The sequence below is a fragment of the Equus quagga genome, chromosome 1 (assembly GCF_021613505.1).
Source record: "Equus quagga isolate Etosha38 chromosome 1, UCLA_HA_Equagga_1.0, whole genome shotgun sequence".
In the NCBI taxonomy this organism is placed as follows: Eukaryota; Metazoa; Chordata; class Mammalia; order Perissodactyla; family Equidae; genus Equus; species Equus quagga.
Genome location: NC_060267.1, coordinates 169990781 through 170006130, shown reverse-complemented (window position 1 = coordinate 170006130; position 15350 = coordinate 169990781). Strand labels below are relative to the sequence as shown.

General features: G+C 38.2%; 1 protein-coding gene across 1 annotated transcript in view; it reads right to left on the bottom strand.

The window, feature by feature from the left end:
- PPP2R3A (protein phosphatase 2 regulatory subunit B''alpha) overlaps positions 1–15350 on the bottom strand; it is a 157873-nt gene that overhangs the window by 83173 nt on the left and 59350 nt on the right. Inside the window, exons 4-5 of the mRNA XM_046662397.1 lie at positions 10587–10853; positions 3965–4068 (exon numbers count right to left, since the gene is read on the bottom strand). Of these exons, the coding sequence (XP_046518353.1) occupies positions 3965–4068; positions 10587–10853 (371 nt within the window). The remainder of the gene's footprint in view (positions 1–3964; positions 4069–10586; positions 10854–15350) is intronic.

Genomic DNA, 15350 nt, shown 5'->3' with positions numbered 1-15350 from the left:
GTGTCATGTGCATTCTTGCCATACACATTCTTGCCTCATTTCTCACGCTGTTCTACTCTCCTAGAATACCACCCTCCCAACTTTGCTACCTGAATGCTGACTAGTCTTTAAGGTCCAGCTAATAACCCACCTCCTTCAAAACGCTTTCTCTGACAACTAAATTTCGACTGATCTTTGTACACTTTAATTTATACCTATTATATATACCATTATACTGTTAGCTTTCTTTTATCTCTCTAGCACCTAAAGGGCAGGCAAAGTTATAGCTCTTTTTTTGCTTAACACCTAGCATAGTGACTTTCACAAAGAAGATTCCTGAAAAATGTTTGTGATCTGACTGACAGATGTATATATAGATGGAGAGATACATAGATAGATAGATAGATAGATGTATATGTATACTTAACCGATTTCAATTGTGATTATTAAAGCTATGGTATTATCTTTATATTTTTTTTCTCCTTATCATTCTGCAGCATACTCAAGGCTCCCAAAGTTAAATAAATATACTTTTCAGAAGAAGATTAGTGCAATAGGTGCTGCTGGGAACCAACTCTTAGGATTAGAAAATGGGTGGGATGATCACAACAAAAAGGCAGCGAGGTCTTTGGAAAAGAGCATGTCTCTAAAGAAAGGACAGCATTACCAAATAAAAACTGCACTGACATAACAGAGGAGCAACACTCTGAGAGGGAAAAGTCAAATCAGGTATGGTCTATTGCTATCAGAAGCAAAAAATAGAAAGAAAAGGTGAATTACAATTTTCAGCCAATGCTAGCAGCTAGTGAACTCTATATGGCAGGAGAAAAGGAGATGATAAAAGTCGTGAAAGCTAGAAAAAGAAGGTAAACATAGCTATTCTAAACTGTTTTCTTCCAGAGCTCTTAAGACAAAATATTGTTTTGTTAATGGACAAATGGCATGTGGTCATGAAAAGGTAAGAGAAAGTAAAGCATAAAAAAGCTGAAGCAATATTACTGCCTCCATTTGAGAGGAGCTCTGCCACAAAGCTGGTAATCTAGGAATTCAAACAAAGAGCTGTGGAGCAATGTCTTTCTCCTAAAAATGTCCGGACTGTAAGAAAAACAGATGTCAGAGCACAGAGATGAAAGGGGCAGCAGAGCAGGGAAAGGAGGGGGAGCAGAGGCAGGGGAACAAGAGCTTGTTAAGGGGTTCATCCTCCAACCACTCGGAGGAGGACTAGGAGGCCTCCACCCTATGAGCAGGAGGGAAAGGACAGGAGGGAAAGTATTTCCTGTTATGCTGTGACTTTTATATTTGACTTTTCTCCTAAGATTATATAGAGCAATTCAGATGCATAGCTATATGCTGACATGTTTTAATTCTGTGTCACTATCTGTCAGTTATTTTTTGTACTTGAAAGTTTTAATATATATACTATATACTTGGGCCCAAGTTGTTTTAATGCGAAGTATATAACATATTTAAAAAATTAAAAAAATAAACACACATCTTCTTCAAGGTCAGTGTAGTAACTCAAACCATCACACTTAGTTGCTTAGTCTCCCCACTAGCCACACTTTGGGTCTCCTTTAAAGCATCCTGGCTTTTAAAGGCATTTTAAGAGCTCAGAGAGAGGAGCTTCCACTAGAGGGCACTCCAACCATTTTAGTATCTGGCCAGAAGATAAAGCTTTAATATAGACACACGCTTATCTATTCATAGAATTTTTTTTAATGAAAAAAAGATAGGGACAGCTGCTCATGCTATATAACTTCATAAGCAGTTTCCTGCACTTCCCTAAAATGAAGACCTGTGCTTCATGTCTTTTTTTCCCTTTTTGCCTTTTGCAGAAATCTCTTTTCCCTAGAGATAAAATTAAAATGATTCATCTCAATGAAGGAATACAGCTGCTGTGGCCGCTGCTTCTCTATCCACCAACACACATCCCACCCCCATCTCAGTGACACACAGTCTTAAGACAAAAAAGGTAGCTCTTACTCTCCTTAAAGTTATGCAATTAATTGCAGGTAAATCAAGTTGGATGCTAATTTTTCTTTCCTATAGTCAGCTTCAGGCTCACAGAGGTTCCTAGAATATTCAAAATAACTTAGAATATAAGTAGTTACAGTTCTTGTCTCTGGCTCTAGTATTTTATAGAACAGAATATTTCCTTTTTTTTCAATCTCCCAGGTTGTTCAAAGCTCTCTCTTAAACAATCATAACTTGCTCCTTGCTGCTTTCCCAGATTGTTAGATGATTTTTGCCAAAAAGGCTGAACTCAATGGCTGAAGATGCCTCTGACAAGAGCTGTGCAATATCCCTCATCGTTCTACCCTAGTTCATACTCCAGTCGAGGCCTTTCCAGGGCCTGGCACCTACGTGGGTGAGAGAAGCTAGCTGAATGAAGGATAGAATATCTGCAGGTTTCAAGTTCTTGAATTCTGCTACTGTTATATGCTGATTTAAAATAGCAATAATAATTAATAATAGACAACCAGACCACCCAGTGAAGTCCTGGCTTTACTCGTAGGGAAGGGAGAGGGAATCCAAGCTGACCTCCCTACTGTTCGGGCCCATTTTCTTCTTCCACTTTATTCCCCCAGGTTTTAGGCTACCAGAAATACTAATGATAAATACCCCAAGGGCAGATGCCAATTCCTTTGCTGGTTTACTCCTGGCTAATTAGTGCTTTGCAATTTCTAGCCTACAAGGAATTCCCTTACACTTACAACTGCTTATCCATACATTGAAAAAAAAAAAAAAAAAAGACATTTCTTAGATTTTCTCCAGCAGTTTTCCATTTGCGATAGGAGAGGTGAAATGGTGACCATGACAATGACTTTGGAGTGTCATCCCTATGGTGTACGAGGTATGATTTTCCTAGGGCCCTTTTAGTCCTTGGTATTTGGACAACTTAGAACTATTCCTTGTAACAAAATGACTAAAATCCACCTGAAAACATAAAGCATTTGTAACTTTTAGCTTTGGTGTGGTTCTTTCAAAGAAGTTAATCAACTGGTAGAGTTGCATACACCCTCATCACTTTAGTTCTAATGTAATGCACGGAAGAACTTGGTGAACTCAACTTGCTCCTCGATTTTTAAAAATAAGAATACACTTACTAATCACCCTCTATGTTCTCAAGCACTATACTACGAAGGGCTTTTAGGTGGCATGAAGAAATAAGAAGAAATCAGAAGAAATTTGTAAGCTGAATTCTGTTGGTATTACATGTTGATTTTAAATAATAATAATAATGATGATGATGATAACAGGCAAATAGCATTTCCGAATAGTTTACCAGGAAGGGTGTCTAGCCCAGAAAAGGTGAGAAGAACATATGTAAAGAAGGCTAGGCTAATCAGTTAAAAGAAGTGGAAGGGGCAAGCTGTGACATTCTCTTAAAGTGTATAAATATATCAAGATATAAGTTCTAAAGAAGAAAGAAGGGAGAAAAAAGAAAGAAGAAAGTTGGGTTTGAATTCAAGAAAACTTGTTAGGATGTTAAAATCCAGGAGTATCTTGATAAAAGTACCATTCCTGTGTTTCTTAACTGGAGCTTCAAAAAGTAATGATTAAAATCTATTAGAATTCAGTTGTTTTTAATAAGTCAACTAGATATAATTCTAAATTGGATTTTGCGAGACTGGAGCTGTATTTTTCATGTGACACGTGTGGTGTGCTCCCCTTAAAGGAGAATCTTTACTTTTATGTCACTGCTACAGAAGTCAAATCCTAAGAACCAAATTTAACAAGTAAAACTAAGAAACTATCAAATAGTTATTAAAGAGGTATTTGTGAAAATCTGTTTTACTGATTAGAGACATGTAAGATAATGGCTTATGAAGAGAATTTGTGTGTGAGTATAAATGGTTGCGAATGACTGAATCTTCCTTGTTGAAATAAAGAGTAAAGGGAAAATTAATAGATGAGTAAAATAAGTGACCTTTATAAAACATATTTCTTTGTCTAGCACCAGAGTAAATGCTCACATACTTACTTTCTCCACATGGCAATGAATGACTGTGCTGACACAAATCCTGTCCTCTCTCCCCCTGCAGCCCTGAACATGGGGGCTTTCCAATAGAGAGGACAGCCACAGACCTGCAAATAAAACACAAATACAGTGTAAGCTAAGGGTGAAGAGATGACACGGCCAGAGAAAGGACCTTTGTGGCTTTTACCCTTCGTGCCACCTTGGCTAGAAGGGCCCTTGGAGGAGCAAAACTGGGGCAGAAGCAAATATATCAGCTAGGTCAGATTCAGAGAGATATGGAGGGAAACAGAATAGAGGATTACGTGTTCAAAGAAGAAAACAGAAATCCATTTACCTTTTCTCCAAGTTCAATACAGCGATGTTTCTTTCCCCTATCCTGATAGTTAGAGCAGCCAGTCTCCCTTCCTATCACTCTTATATCACATATTTTCTACCTTCCAGAAAGAAAAAGAAACGACTGAATGTCATGGTTGCATATGTCTTTCCTTCCTACGGCAGAAACGTATAGCCACCATTATCACTTGGTCACGTTAATATGCTCTATCATCTAGCTCTTCTCTCTCCTTTGCCTATTATGTTATTAAGCCCCAGGTTCAAGAAGAACCAGAAAAACCTAGACCATTCAAGAAAATAGCTGTCAAATCTATTTAAATGATTACAATTCAGGTAAAAGATGAAAGGTAAAAATGCTATCATTTATTTATATTTTACAAGTACCACAAATAACTACATATTTTTTATAAAGGAAGAACTGGGAATGAATATAAAACAACTACAATACTCTAAAAAGTAATGATTTTTTTTCTCCCCAATAAAAAGTTCCTTTTCCAATTTTTTTTTTTTTTGAGAAAGATTAGCCCTGAGCTGCCATCTGCCACCAATCCTCCCCTTTTTTGCTGAGGAAGACTGGCCCTGAGCTAACATCTGTGCTCATCTTCCTCTACTTTATATGTGGGACACCTGCAACGGCATGGCTTGACAAGTGGTGTGTAGGTATGCACTCAGGATCCAAACCAGCAAACCCTGGGCCACTGAAGCGGAATGTGTGAACTTAACTGCTGAGCCACCAGGCTGGCCCCTCTTTTTTCAATTAAAAAAAAAATTATTCTTACATTCTTCTAAGAAAGAGTTTTTACCAAATTTACCTGCTTTTTTCCTAGAGGGGAAATTCTTCCCTCTAAGTAATAATATTAAGTAGAGAAATAATCTTGAAACGTTCCTAATTTTATATATACATGTAAAACATACTCCCAAATCTGGAACTCTTCAAAGGGTCACATCTTGTTATTAGATAAAGATATTATCCATATTAGATATAGGATCTGTTGAGTCTTCATCTTTCTAGAAAGCGAAGCTTCTCCTTTGCAGGTTGAATGGATGTGAATCCACATTAGGTTCAGGTGAAGTTGCTCCTGTTGTGGGGGATCCCCACAGAAGCCTGAAGAGTACCTAGCCTGAGATTAGTTATGCTAAGGGAATACTCAAGGCTACTGGGTTCACGTCAGAGAAGAGGATATGGAAGGAGAGTTTCAAGAGAAGGAAGGTAAGTACAGGGCAGAAATAAGAGGCTGCTCCTGCCAGGGCCACTAATGCATGTTCTGCAAGCAGGGTGGAATTTAAGATTTCTTAAGTCCAGAGGTCAAATACCTCCACTGAGGTCAAGAGTGAGGGAAAAGTGTTGCTTAGCAACCAAATGGATTTTGTTTATTGTGTAAATTATCACTGCCAAGGTACAAAGCTCATAATTAATATACTTTGGGTGGTAAACTATGAAATCCACTTTCCCCAATCCCAATTCTCCCTTTCATGCAGAATGGTGGTTTGCCAAGAAAATGCTGTTAAATGTGACAGACTATTGGCAACTGCTGGGAAAGGTGAAAGAATATTCTGTGTTATGGAGATGGGGGTGCAGAGCCACAAACAGAGAGATAAAGTACAGGGAGAGACTGGAACTGGCTTGCTAAAGTGCAAGAAACTGCCACCCATGGTCACTCATGGATTTTTCAGAATTAGAAGGGATCAGGAATCTTCTAGCTCAACCTCAGGAAGTGATCAGCTAAAATATTTCCAGGGTCTGTGTGCTTACCACCTCCCGCGGGGCTACTTCCACTATTAAACAACTTTCATTCCCTTGGATTACAGTCTTTTTCTCCAGAAGACTCCTGTTAAAACGCATATGTGCCAGCTTGTAACGAGTAAGTCAGTCACTGAGACATTAACACTTATAAAGTTATTATGACCCAAAGGCAAAATCCTAAGAGATAAGGTACAGAATGGATATGTGTTGAAGCAGATTGGAAAGGACTGATCTATATTTCTCATAGTGGGGTACCCTGAGTAGCCAAGTGTTAGGCAGCATGAGGGTATCAGGTCCTTGGATAAAAAAATGGGAAGTGCAGTGAATGACAAGGGCTGCAGACATTACACTTTGACTACTTAAAAAAAATGTATGGCTGGTTTGCATTTGCTTAAAAATAAAGAATTAAGATAAAAGGTGTCAGGAAATCAATAAGAACCTAAAAAAGTAAATGATATTAATCTGAGGGCAACAGAATAGAGACTTTTATAACAGAGGAGAGAACAAGTCAGTGTCAAGACTTTTTACACAGGAGAGCATGGATGACAAGTGGGGATGTACAGGGAGTTACAGAAAATGGGTTTAGGAAACAGGTTTAGAGAAGGAGGCAAGAGTCAGTGGATGGCAATCAAAGTTGTTGGAGCAAAGAAAACTTAACACCTATAACTTGATCTAAGAATGGCCCAACAACATGAAGAACTGAAAGCAACACTGTCTAGTGATACACTCAGAAAGAGACGATCACCCAATATTTGTAACGTTCTTTAACATTTAAAACGTCTCACGCTTGTTATTTCCTTTGGTCCTCACATGATCCCCATGCAGAAGAGGGCAGCTATTTTTATCCCATTCTGCAGAGGAAGAAATACAGGTAGAGACAGGCTACTTTGCAGGCCAAAGGCACGATGGGTCAAGACGGTGCTACGTCAGCCAGACAAGAGAAGCTGGGGGCTTTGTATGGTTCAGAAGATGGTTACATTCTTCCTCAACTTTCTGCTAGAGGCTAAAACTCCATGGTGAATCCCCTGGCCCAGTCTCAGACAAATGCTTTTCTGACTGTTCCTCACTTTCTGTCCCTACCCTGCCTTTGTTCCTCTTAGATTCATTCTATATTTATTTCTTCCCCATCATCACTTAAGGCTGTGGAAAAAGGTACAAACTATACACTGTGAATTTAATCAGAAATGTGCATTAATTTCATCCAGGGCTGTTTGAAGTCAAAGATGAATGAGCTAAACTTCATCAAAAGATTCAGATTTCATAAACACAGAGTTTTCTTTGCACTTAAAAAACAGATCCCAGTCTCAACAGCAACACTTAGGTGTCACTCAGAGTAGATTGCAAACTCAAACTGGCTTTCCTCATAGCTTTATAAACTATAAGAATCCATAAAAATGGTCATTTATTGCTCGGACCACCTCTCCCTCATTGTCCCTTAAAGGTTGTCTGTCTTCTCCTTTTCTTCTAACCAACCTGTCCTGAGAAGACACGCACACGCAGAGCAAGTGCTGCAGGCACAGAGCTCACTGCCCTGTGGCAGAGAGCAGTCTGCAGAGTAAAGAACAGCTGAAAATAACGATGGCTTAGTGAGTGCTAACAGACTGCCATAGTCAAGTAAAAGCTGGATTAATTGGGGATTAGCTAGCTGGAAGACACGATTAAAATAACTTTTAAAATAAATGATTTTAAGAATACAGTGGCCAAATCCAATAAGATGAGCTGATACAGTAATCCAAAATGAAACAATACAAACCAGTTCACTTGTGGTATCTTCTGAGGTCATTACACACATCCTCATTTTTATATGCAACATTAGTTTTAACTTTTTATACGTATGAGCGGTTTCCCTTGCTACCTGAGCTGATGATTAAGGTTTAAGAGCAATGATCACAAATGCTTGGCACCCATGAATGGGACACAGGACTACAATCAAGTATAATTCAGACAAGTTAATCAGACATGTACATGATATGTAATCAGTCTGCCCTCCATATCCATGGGTTTTGTATCTGTGGATTCAACCCAACGTGTATGAGAATCTTGCAGATACAGAGAAATTGAATTGACTCTGTGGATGAGAAACTGGCGGATGCCGAGGGCCGATTGTATTCATTGTACTATGGCACTTTATATAAGGGACTGGAGCATCCGAAGACACCAAGGGCTATATGGCTATACTGGCTATTGTGCCGCATGACGATTAGGTATAAACAGTAAATTGTTATGCAAATCACTGTTACTACGGCTAAACAAAATAGTTTTCTATCTTTTAAAACTTTTCTGTTGTCAGCTTCAAAGCTGGCAGTTTTTCCTGATGCCACATATAGACTGATCCTCACTGCCTGTAAATAACAAAGTCCTTTCCCTGACTCCTAGCATGCAGAGACCCCCCTTCCCTGACTCGACTACACTCTTTCCTACCCCTCCCTTGACCACTTGTGGAATCCTTAGGCTTTCTGTCCTCCTCTCACTGAATCTGTTGAATGCTAGGGGTGCCACTAAATCAGGAAGCAGGGCAGGGCTACCACCACACAGGCGTGAGAGGGCCAGAGTATGAGAGGGGAGGCAGGGCGGTAGAAGAGGCTGAGAACAGGCTCCCCAGCAGGGGCTGGGAATATTCAGAGGAGGAAGGTTAACCCAGACGACCTGTATTCAAGACACAGCAGGCTGCAGGTCTCTGCCAGTGAGGCACTAATCACCTGGATTGTCTCCAGATGTGTGACCCCAGCACAGGACCGGGGAACTACCATGTCCCTTAATCTGGACAGTCTCTCCTTGTCTGCCTGCCTGAAGCAGTCTATGAAACGTCCTGTCTCTCTCTCACAAACTGTTGCCATGCTAGAAATACCCCATTTCGCATTTATGTGGTTAACATGTTATTTTCAAATGCAGAATTCATTCATCCTTGCTAAATTCTATCTTTTGGATTTAGATTAATCATTCCAGCCTATTCAGATAATTTACCATCTTGGTTTATACAACAGCCATCTTTCAAAGCTTTAGGTAAGAAAATGCCAATGCCCTGAAGAAACTTATAATTTATTTGGGTGGCTATTGATTAGAAACTAGCTAATGGTATGTTAGTATGTGCTCAGGGGAGATGACATATGGGGAAACAGCACAATGCTAGGAGTTAGAGGACTTGTCTCCTGACGTACTAGTTCTGTGACTTCAGGTAAGTACTTGTGAGACTTCGGTTTCCTCATATGTAAAATAGAGTGGAAACATGTGAGCTCTAATTTCTGGAATGAAAGAGTCTGTTTTTCATTAGAAACATCTATGGGATCAATAAGCAAGTTGTAAGACTGGGGGTGGATGGGGAAATAAAAGAAAGAATTTCTTCTCATTTCCCTTAAAATCACTGTAAATTTACAAATTATTTAACAGCAGTAACAAAAGTTCTGAGGTTTGAGGTAAGAGAGAGGACAGGGAATAACTGGAGTGGGGATTTAGGAACTTCTCCAAAGACACAATGGAAGCTAGGTCTTAAGGAATGGATGATGTGGGGGTTGGCAGGACTGGAAGCCCATTTTGGAGGGGAGAACTCTGAGAGCTCAAATGCAGAGGGGTGCTTGTAGGAGGGAAAGTGGATCTGGCTCAAGCAGGTAACAGTAGTTTGGATTTTATCCTCAAGATCAGTTTTTAAACTTAAATATTATTCCTGAAAGCAGGACAACCGTTCCTAGTGGAAGTGCGCATGGGTCTTGGGAGCTCCCATTTGGTCTCCTCCTTAGCCTAGTAAACCTGTCTCTTGAAACACAGCCTGAAACCACTGCTAAATCCTGAGGTATGATATGACTCTTCAAAATATGTGCATGATAAAAATAAAACCCAAACAAAACAAAGCACTGCTACACATGGGAGGAATCTCCGAATATTGCTGAGCTGGAGAATATAAATATCAAAAGATAATCTGATGGTCATGTCCAGTATTAATTATTCTAGGAGGAGGCTGGAGGTATAGAATCCAATTATTGAAGATGTTATGGTAGTCCTGGCAAGAGGGGCTATGATCTTAAATTAGAAGTAGCTGGATATATTGGAAAGTATCAAAGGCTTGCTTTCTAGTGGCAAATTCATTTATTTTGGAGTCAAACTACTGTGTTGAGTTAGCCTAATGGTTCCTAGCCTGGCTTCAGGGCAAAGAGTTATGATCAATAGGTGAGAACAAAAAAAGATTCATATTCAACACAAGAGAAATCTTTCCAACAAGACAGGCTATATAATGATAGAACAGGCTACTTGGCAAGGTAGTGAGGTTCCTGTCACTGAAAGCATTGAAGCAGAGAATGAATTTGTGTGTCGGTGATGTCATGGATGGAATTACTATATTAAATGGGAGGTCGGACTGGAAGATCAGTAAGGTTTTTTTTCAAACTTGAGAGTTCCATGAAATAGGATCATAGCTAAAGATACATCAGGATCAAATACATTTTTTCAACACGGAAAAAACGCATGCTTAAAAACAGAGAGCAGAGAGGCAGTGAAGAGAGGGAGGTTGGGATTGACAGAGAAAGGCGATCAGACATCATTTAGTAGTTATATTACCTTTGCAATCTTTCCCATTTCATAAATGTCTGCTTTCTGATCTTCAATATCCATGAAAGCAGTTTCAATTCTGCTTAGAGTCTGTTCATGGTTACTGCAGGCATCTGGGAGTCCTTCAGGAAAGTAGAACCGTGGAATGTTTATGGACAATGGTGCATTCACAACATTATTCACATGGGGAACAGGGGAGAGAGGTCGGGGACTACTTGGAAGGGTGGCTGGAGGTGGAAGTGGTGTTCCAGGTTTCTTTTCTGTTTTATTTTGAATCTGGAAGGAAAATGTAATTATGAGACACAAAAATTCTACACAGTCTTAGCCACCCTCGAAAAGCATGAGTATTATAGGAAGACAAGCTTTATTCACATAAATATGTGATGAATATAATTTAATCTCCTACTTTTGTTATATATGGCCCATTTCTCATATGTCAATATCTGACATTAATACAGAGTGGAGTCTGCTCATATACTAATACTATTGGGGATATGAAGGCCAACTGGTCACACCAAGCCTTTGCTGCAGTATCAGGATGTCACCATATAAAGCAATAGTCAAGGAAGAAATGGCAGAGAGAGAAGCGATGCCAATGAAATATGAAAAACTTAGAAAACAGTGATGGCTTACTAGCTCTGTGACCTCAGGAAAGATAAATAACCTTTTAGAATTTCAGTAACAAGCATAACCCCTACTCCCTGGAAGGCTGTTGCGAATATTAAAGGAAATCACAGGACGCAACATGGGTAAAAGCTTCAGAACAGTGCTGGGCACAGATACGTCCTTATTTAAGAAAATGAGTCACAAGGCCAAAGGGGGTTCTCAAAGATTAGATTAAATATAACTTGGCACAGTCCTTCAGATTCAATAATAATTAATCATTTACATTGGTAAAGCAATTTAAAGTTTATAAACCACTTTTGATTTAACAAGTTGATAATCTAAGTAAAGATTTCTCTCTGCCTTAGTGCTAAATCTGCAAATATTATTACATAGGCTTATGAGTCAATAACAGTAGAAACTGTTCGTAAATTTCTAAGATAAGGAATATAATTCTTCAGGGGCTTTACCTAGGTCATTTACACTGGTGTCATTTCCTTTTTATTATTCTATACTCAAAGAGATTTGTGAGACTTCAAGTATACAATCAGCAAAGTTCTTTTTTTTGTTTCCCCTGGTGTGACATCCAGGGCAGTTATGGATAGATTCAGGGCAGTTATAACCATAGGACTAAGATCACTGGTGCCAGTGGGGATGAAACCCAATAGTCTAGTGAACACACGCTACTGGAGAAGCTTTAGAGTGAGGCCTTCAATGTTAACTCTACAATTTTGCTTTGCAGAAGTAAGTGACATTCAGAACAAACCCTGGCTATCTAAGTTTTTATCTGAATGGGAAAATATTTGATTATATAATAGTCTATTCTACTTTCCTCAGTGTATTTCTTAACATGGAGCAATCACTAATAGACAAGTATTTATTAATTCACTGGTTAATTCCATATTTAATAAAATTGATGTTAATATTTAAAGGGAAAATAAAAAGAATGCATTTATTTTGAACTTTTCAATTTACTTTTCATTGAGTTCAATAGGAGACATATGATTTAAACCTTAAAGTAGTTTAAGGTCATAAACCTGACCATTTACAAATATTAGAGAGTAAAATATAGTAATATAAATTTTGCCAAATTTACTGGCAAGTTTAGCATCTGCTCACTTTGAATAAAACTGTTTCATTCAAATCTAGGAATACCATTAGAATAGAATTAGCTGGGTAAAGTATCTCAATTCTCCACTTCAGTCTTTCCCTATAAACACAGTATCATTTACATAGTCATTCTGAATAGTATCCTTATGCTATTATGTCACTGTCGCATTTCCAATATTTGACCATTTTTGACCTATTTTAAAAAAAAGCAATTTCATATGATTCACCCAAATAATGTGAAATTATTCTGGGTCAGAATAACAATGAAACTACAGTTTCTTGCTGGATTCTGGAAGGCCATCATTTCTGCGGCCCTTGATTTATATTATACTCAGTGTTAGGCAACTTGTTTGGTAAGACACTGGCCCTAAATTTGCAAGCAATGAAGCATTGACTCGGCAAGTAGTCACTGCAGCAGAAATGACTCCATCTCACAGCCTGCTGAGGGAGGACATGCCTTAACAATGCAGAAGGAACTGCCATCCTCCTTACCTACATACATTAGATCACAAACACAAGACTGTCTATATACAAAAATAGTTCCCCCTTCAAAAAACAGATTACCAGGATCAATACTCTTTTTTAGAAAACATTCATTACAGATGTACGTATGTTAATACAGTCTATTGATTCTAAGTGCAAACAAGGCTTTTAATACAGAAATTCTAGTTTCTCCAACATATTTCTGTTAAACGTTCTAGTATTTTCCAAGTAAATTGTAAAATATTTGTTAAGTTGTACGTATTGTCTCTAAAACTGGATTCCCTCTCTACAAGAGAAAAATGTGAGTACTGTACTTCAGGTCCAGAAGGTCTATTTTTAAACCTGTTGGAATCTCTCTACAAATAGCTTTCTGCAAATAGCTGAATAGAGGACACAGATTAATTCCTTGATCTAATATCAAGTGAGCTGTAAAATTATTTGTAAGTTAGTTCACTGGGTGGTTTTATTAGTAATAAAAATATTTTAAAAGAAACACCCAAGTTTCAAACCTGTGTCTGCTGAAATGACTTCAGCCGCTTCTTAAACCGAGACGGGAGAACAAAATCACAGCCCCTGGCCAGGAAAGCTAACTCTCCCCTTAAGTCCGGGTCCCTTCGTAGAGATGTTTCCTTGATCATCATCTTTGAAAAGTGGATATTTACTTAGCAACTGTCCAGCACACTTCTGAAGATAGTCAGATTTAGTAAGTTGTCAATCTCGTCAGGTAGAAAGGTATTTTTTTCTTCTTATCTCCCACAGAAATTAAGTTCAAGCATTGTGCTCTCCCAGCCTCCAGGGACCACAATCCATGCTTGGACTGACATGCAGCTGGTTCCCAGATACAGCCTGTGGCTCCCAAGACCTGCTCATAATTTTCAAGTTAGAAACACGGCCTGCAGTGGGCCTGACGCTCCTCGTAGGTAGCTTTATGTCCAATTGACCCACACATGTTGAGAATACAGAGCCTTCTGGGAAAGGAAGCACCCACTACTCTGAGCACCAAAGTTAGAAACATTACAGCTGGACCTAAAAATAGCGACTTCTCAGATAATGCTAACTTCTTAAACTCAGAGTATGTGAGGTGTCAATCCACATAAAACAGTTTCCTCTCCAACTAGAAGAGAAAGAACATGAAGAGCATTTTTGATTTTGCTATTTAATATTTTATGAAAAAAGAACAGGCTGCACTTCAAATTTGAAACTATCGTCTTAAGAATAGTTTTTTTCTTTTTTACTTGATGGGAGACAAATAACAAAAATCCTCCAGATATACCCAATCAAAATATGGAGAAAAACAAACTTTCATCCTCACATGGTAATATACAAAGAGATTTGTTGGTCTCAGATTTTAAAGTCAAATCCCTTTTTTGTCTGTTTGCAGAAGACTATCTTAGTTATCAAACATAGTTTTTGGAAGTGACTCTGGATCTGGATACATTTGAAAATTTATTGTCGAAGTACTGGCTAAGAAAGTGGAACAATTGAATGCAGTAAGAAAGCAGCTTTAGATACATACGAGTCAAATTTGGCTACAATAAAGGTACAAGAGATGATTAAATAGCAATGACATAATACATCCTGAATTTGAGACCTTTTTTTAAGGAGCTTTAAAGTCATCTTAGATTTTTAAAATATTCCATTATTTTATCATATATTAAACATCTGCCTCACAGTTATTTACAAGTGAATCTTTAAGTATTCTCTCATATTTACTATTTAGATTTCAATATTTGTTTTCAATCAGCCACATTATTCAATCAATATTTTCTACTTCTAGAAAATGTAAACCAAACATAATTACCAAATAAACCCCAAAACCAAAAATAGCTTACAACTCTCTTCTATTGAATCTTTGTCTAATTTAGTGGGAATCTAATTCTTCGGTTTTCCATCGTTTCCTACAACTTAAGTTAGCTTTTTTCCTTGATTTCCTTTCAAGACATTCTGACAACACTTTATAATGTGTACATTGGGCTTAGATGTCTAAACCTGTGGTTTTCAAATTTCTTCTTTCTTTTTAAGCTTGAAATTTTCCACTCATACAAAACCTTACCTGCAATTGTTCGATGTGCTATGGTTGAAAGAGGATTACAATTAATGCTTCAACCTGGGCCCTTCCTTTTCCCCCCAATTTTCTCTCACTGGGCTTACATGTTAACTCTTTGAGCAAGATAGCTTTCCCATATTTTTTTCCTTACACTCTTGCCTAGAATACTCTTTTCCTCCTTCATTATTTATTTCCAAATTAAAACACCAAAAAAGTCTGTTATGAATGCAACTAGGTCTTTAGAGTTATGATTTAATATTTTTTCAACTAAACCCTATCTTACATTGTATTCCCCCCTCTTCCCAACTCCAGCCCATGGCTTCAGGGGGGTGACTTTTCATCCCCTTCCTGAGAATAGTCTTTCCCCTCAAATTATGCACACTTTAACCATCCTTCAAAATCTGACTCAAATTTTATCTACTTCATGAAGGTTTCCCTATTTAAGCCCCTTTATTGCAATTCTCTTAATGAAATACTGTAGAATCTCTCTTAATGACTTTCACTTAATTCTCTGGATTAGCCAATGTTCT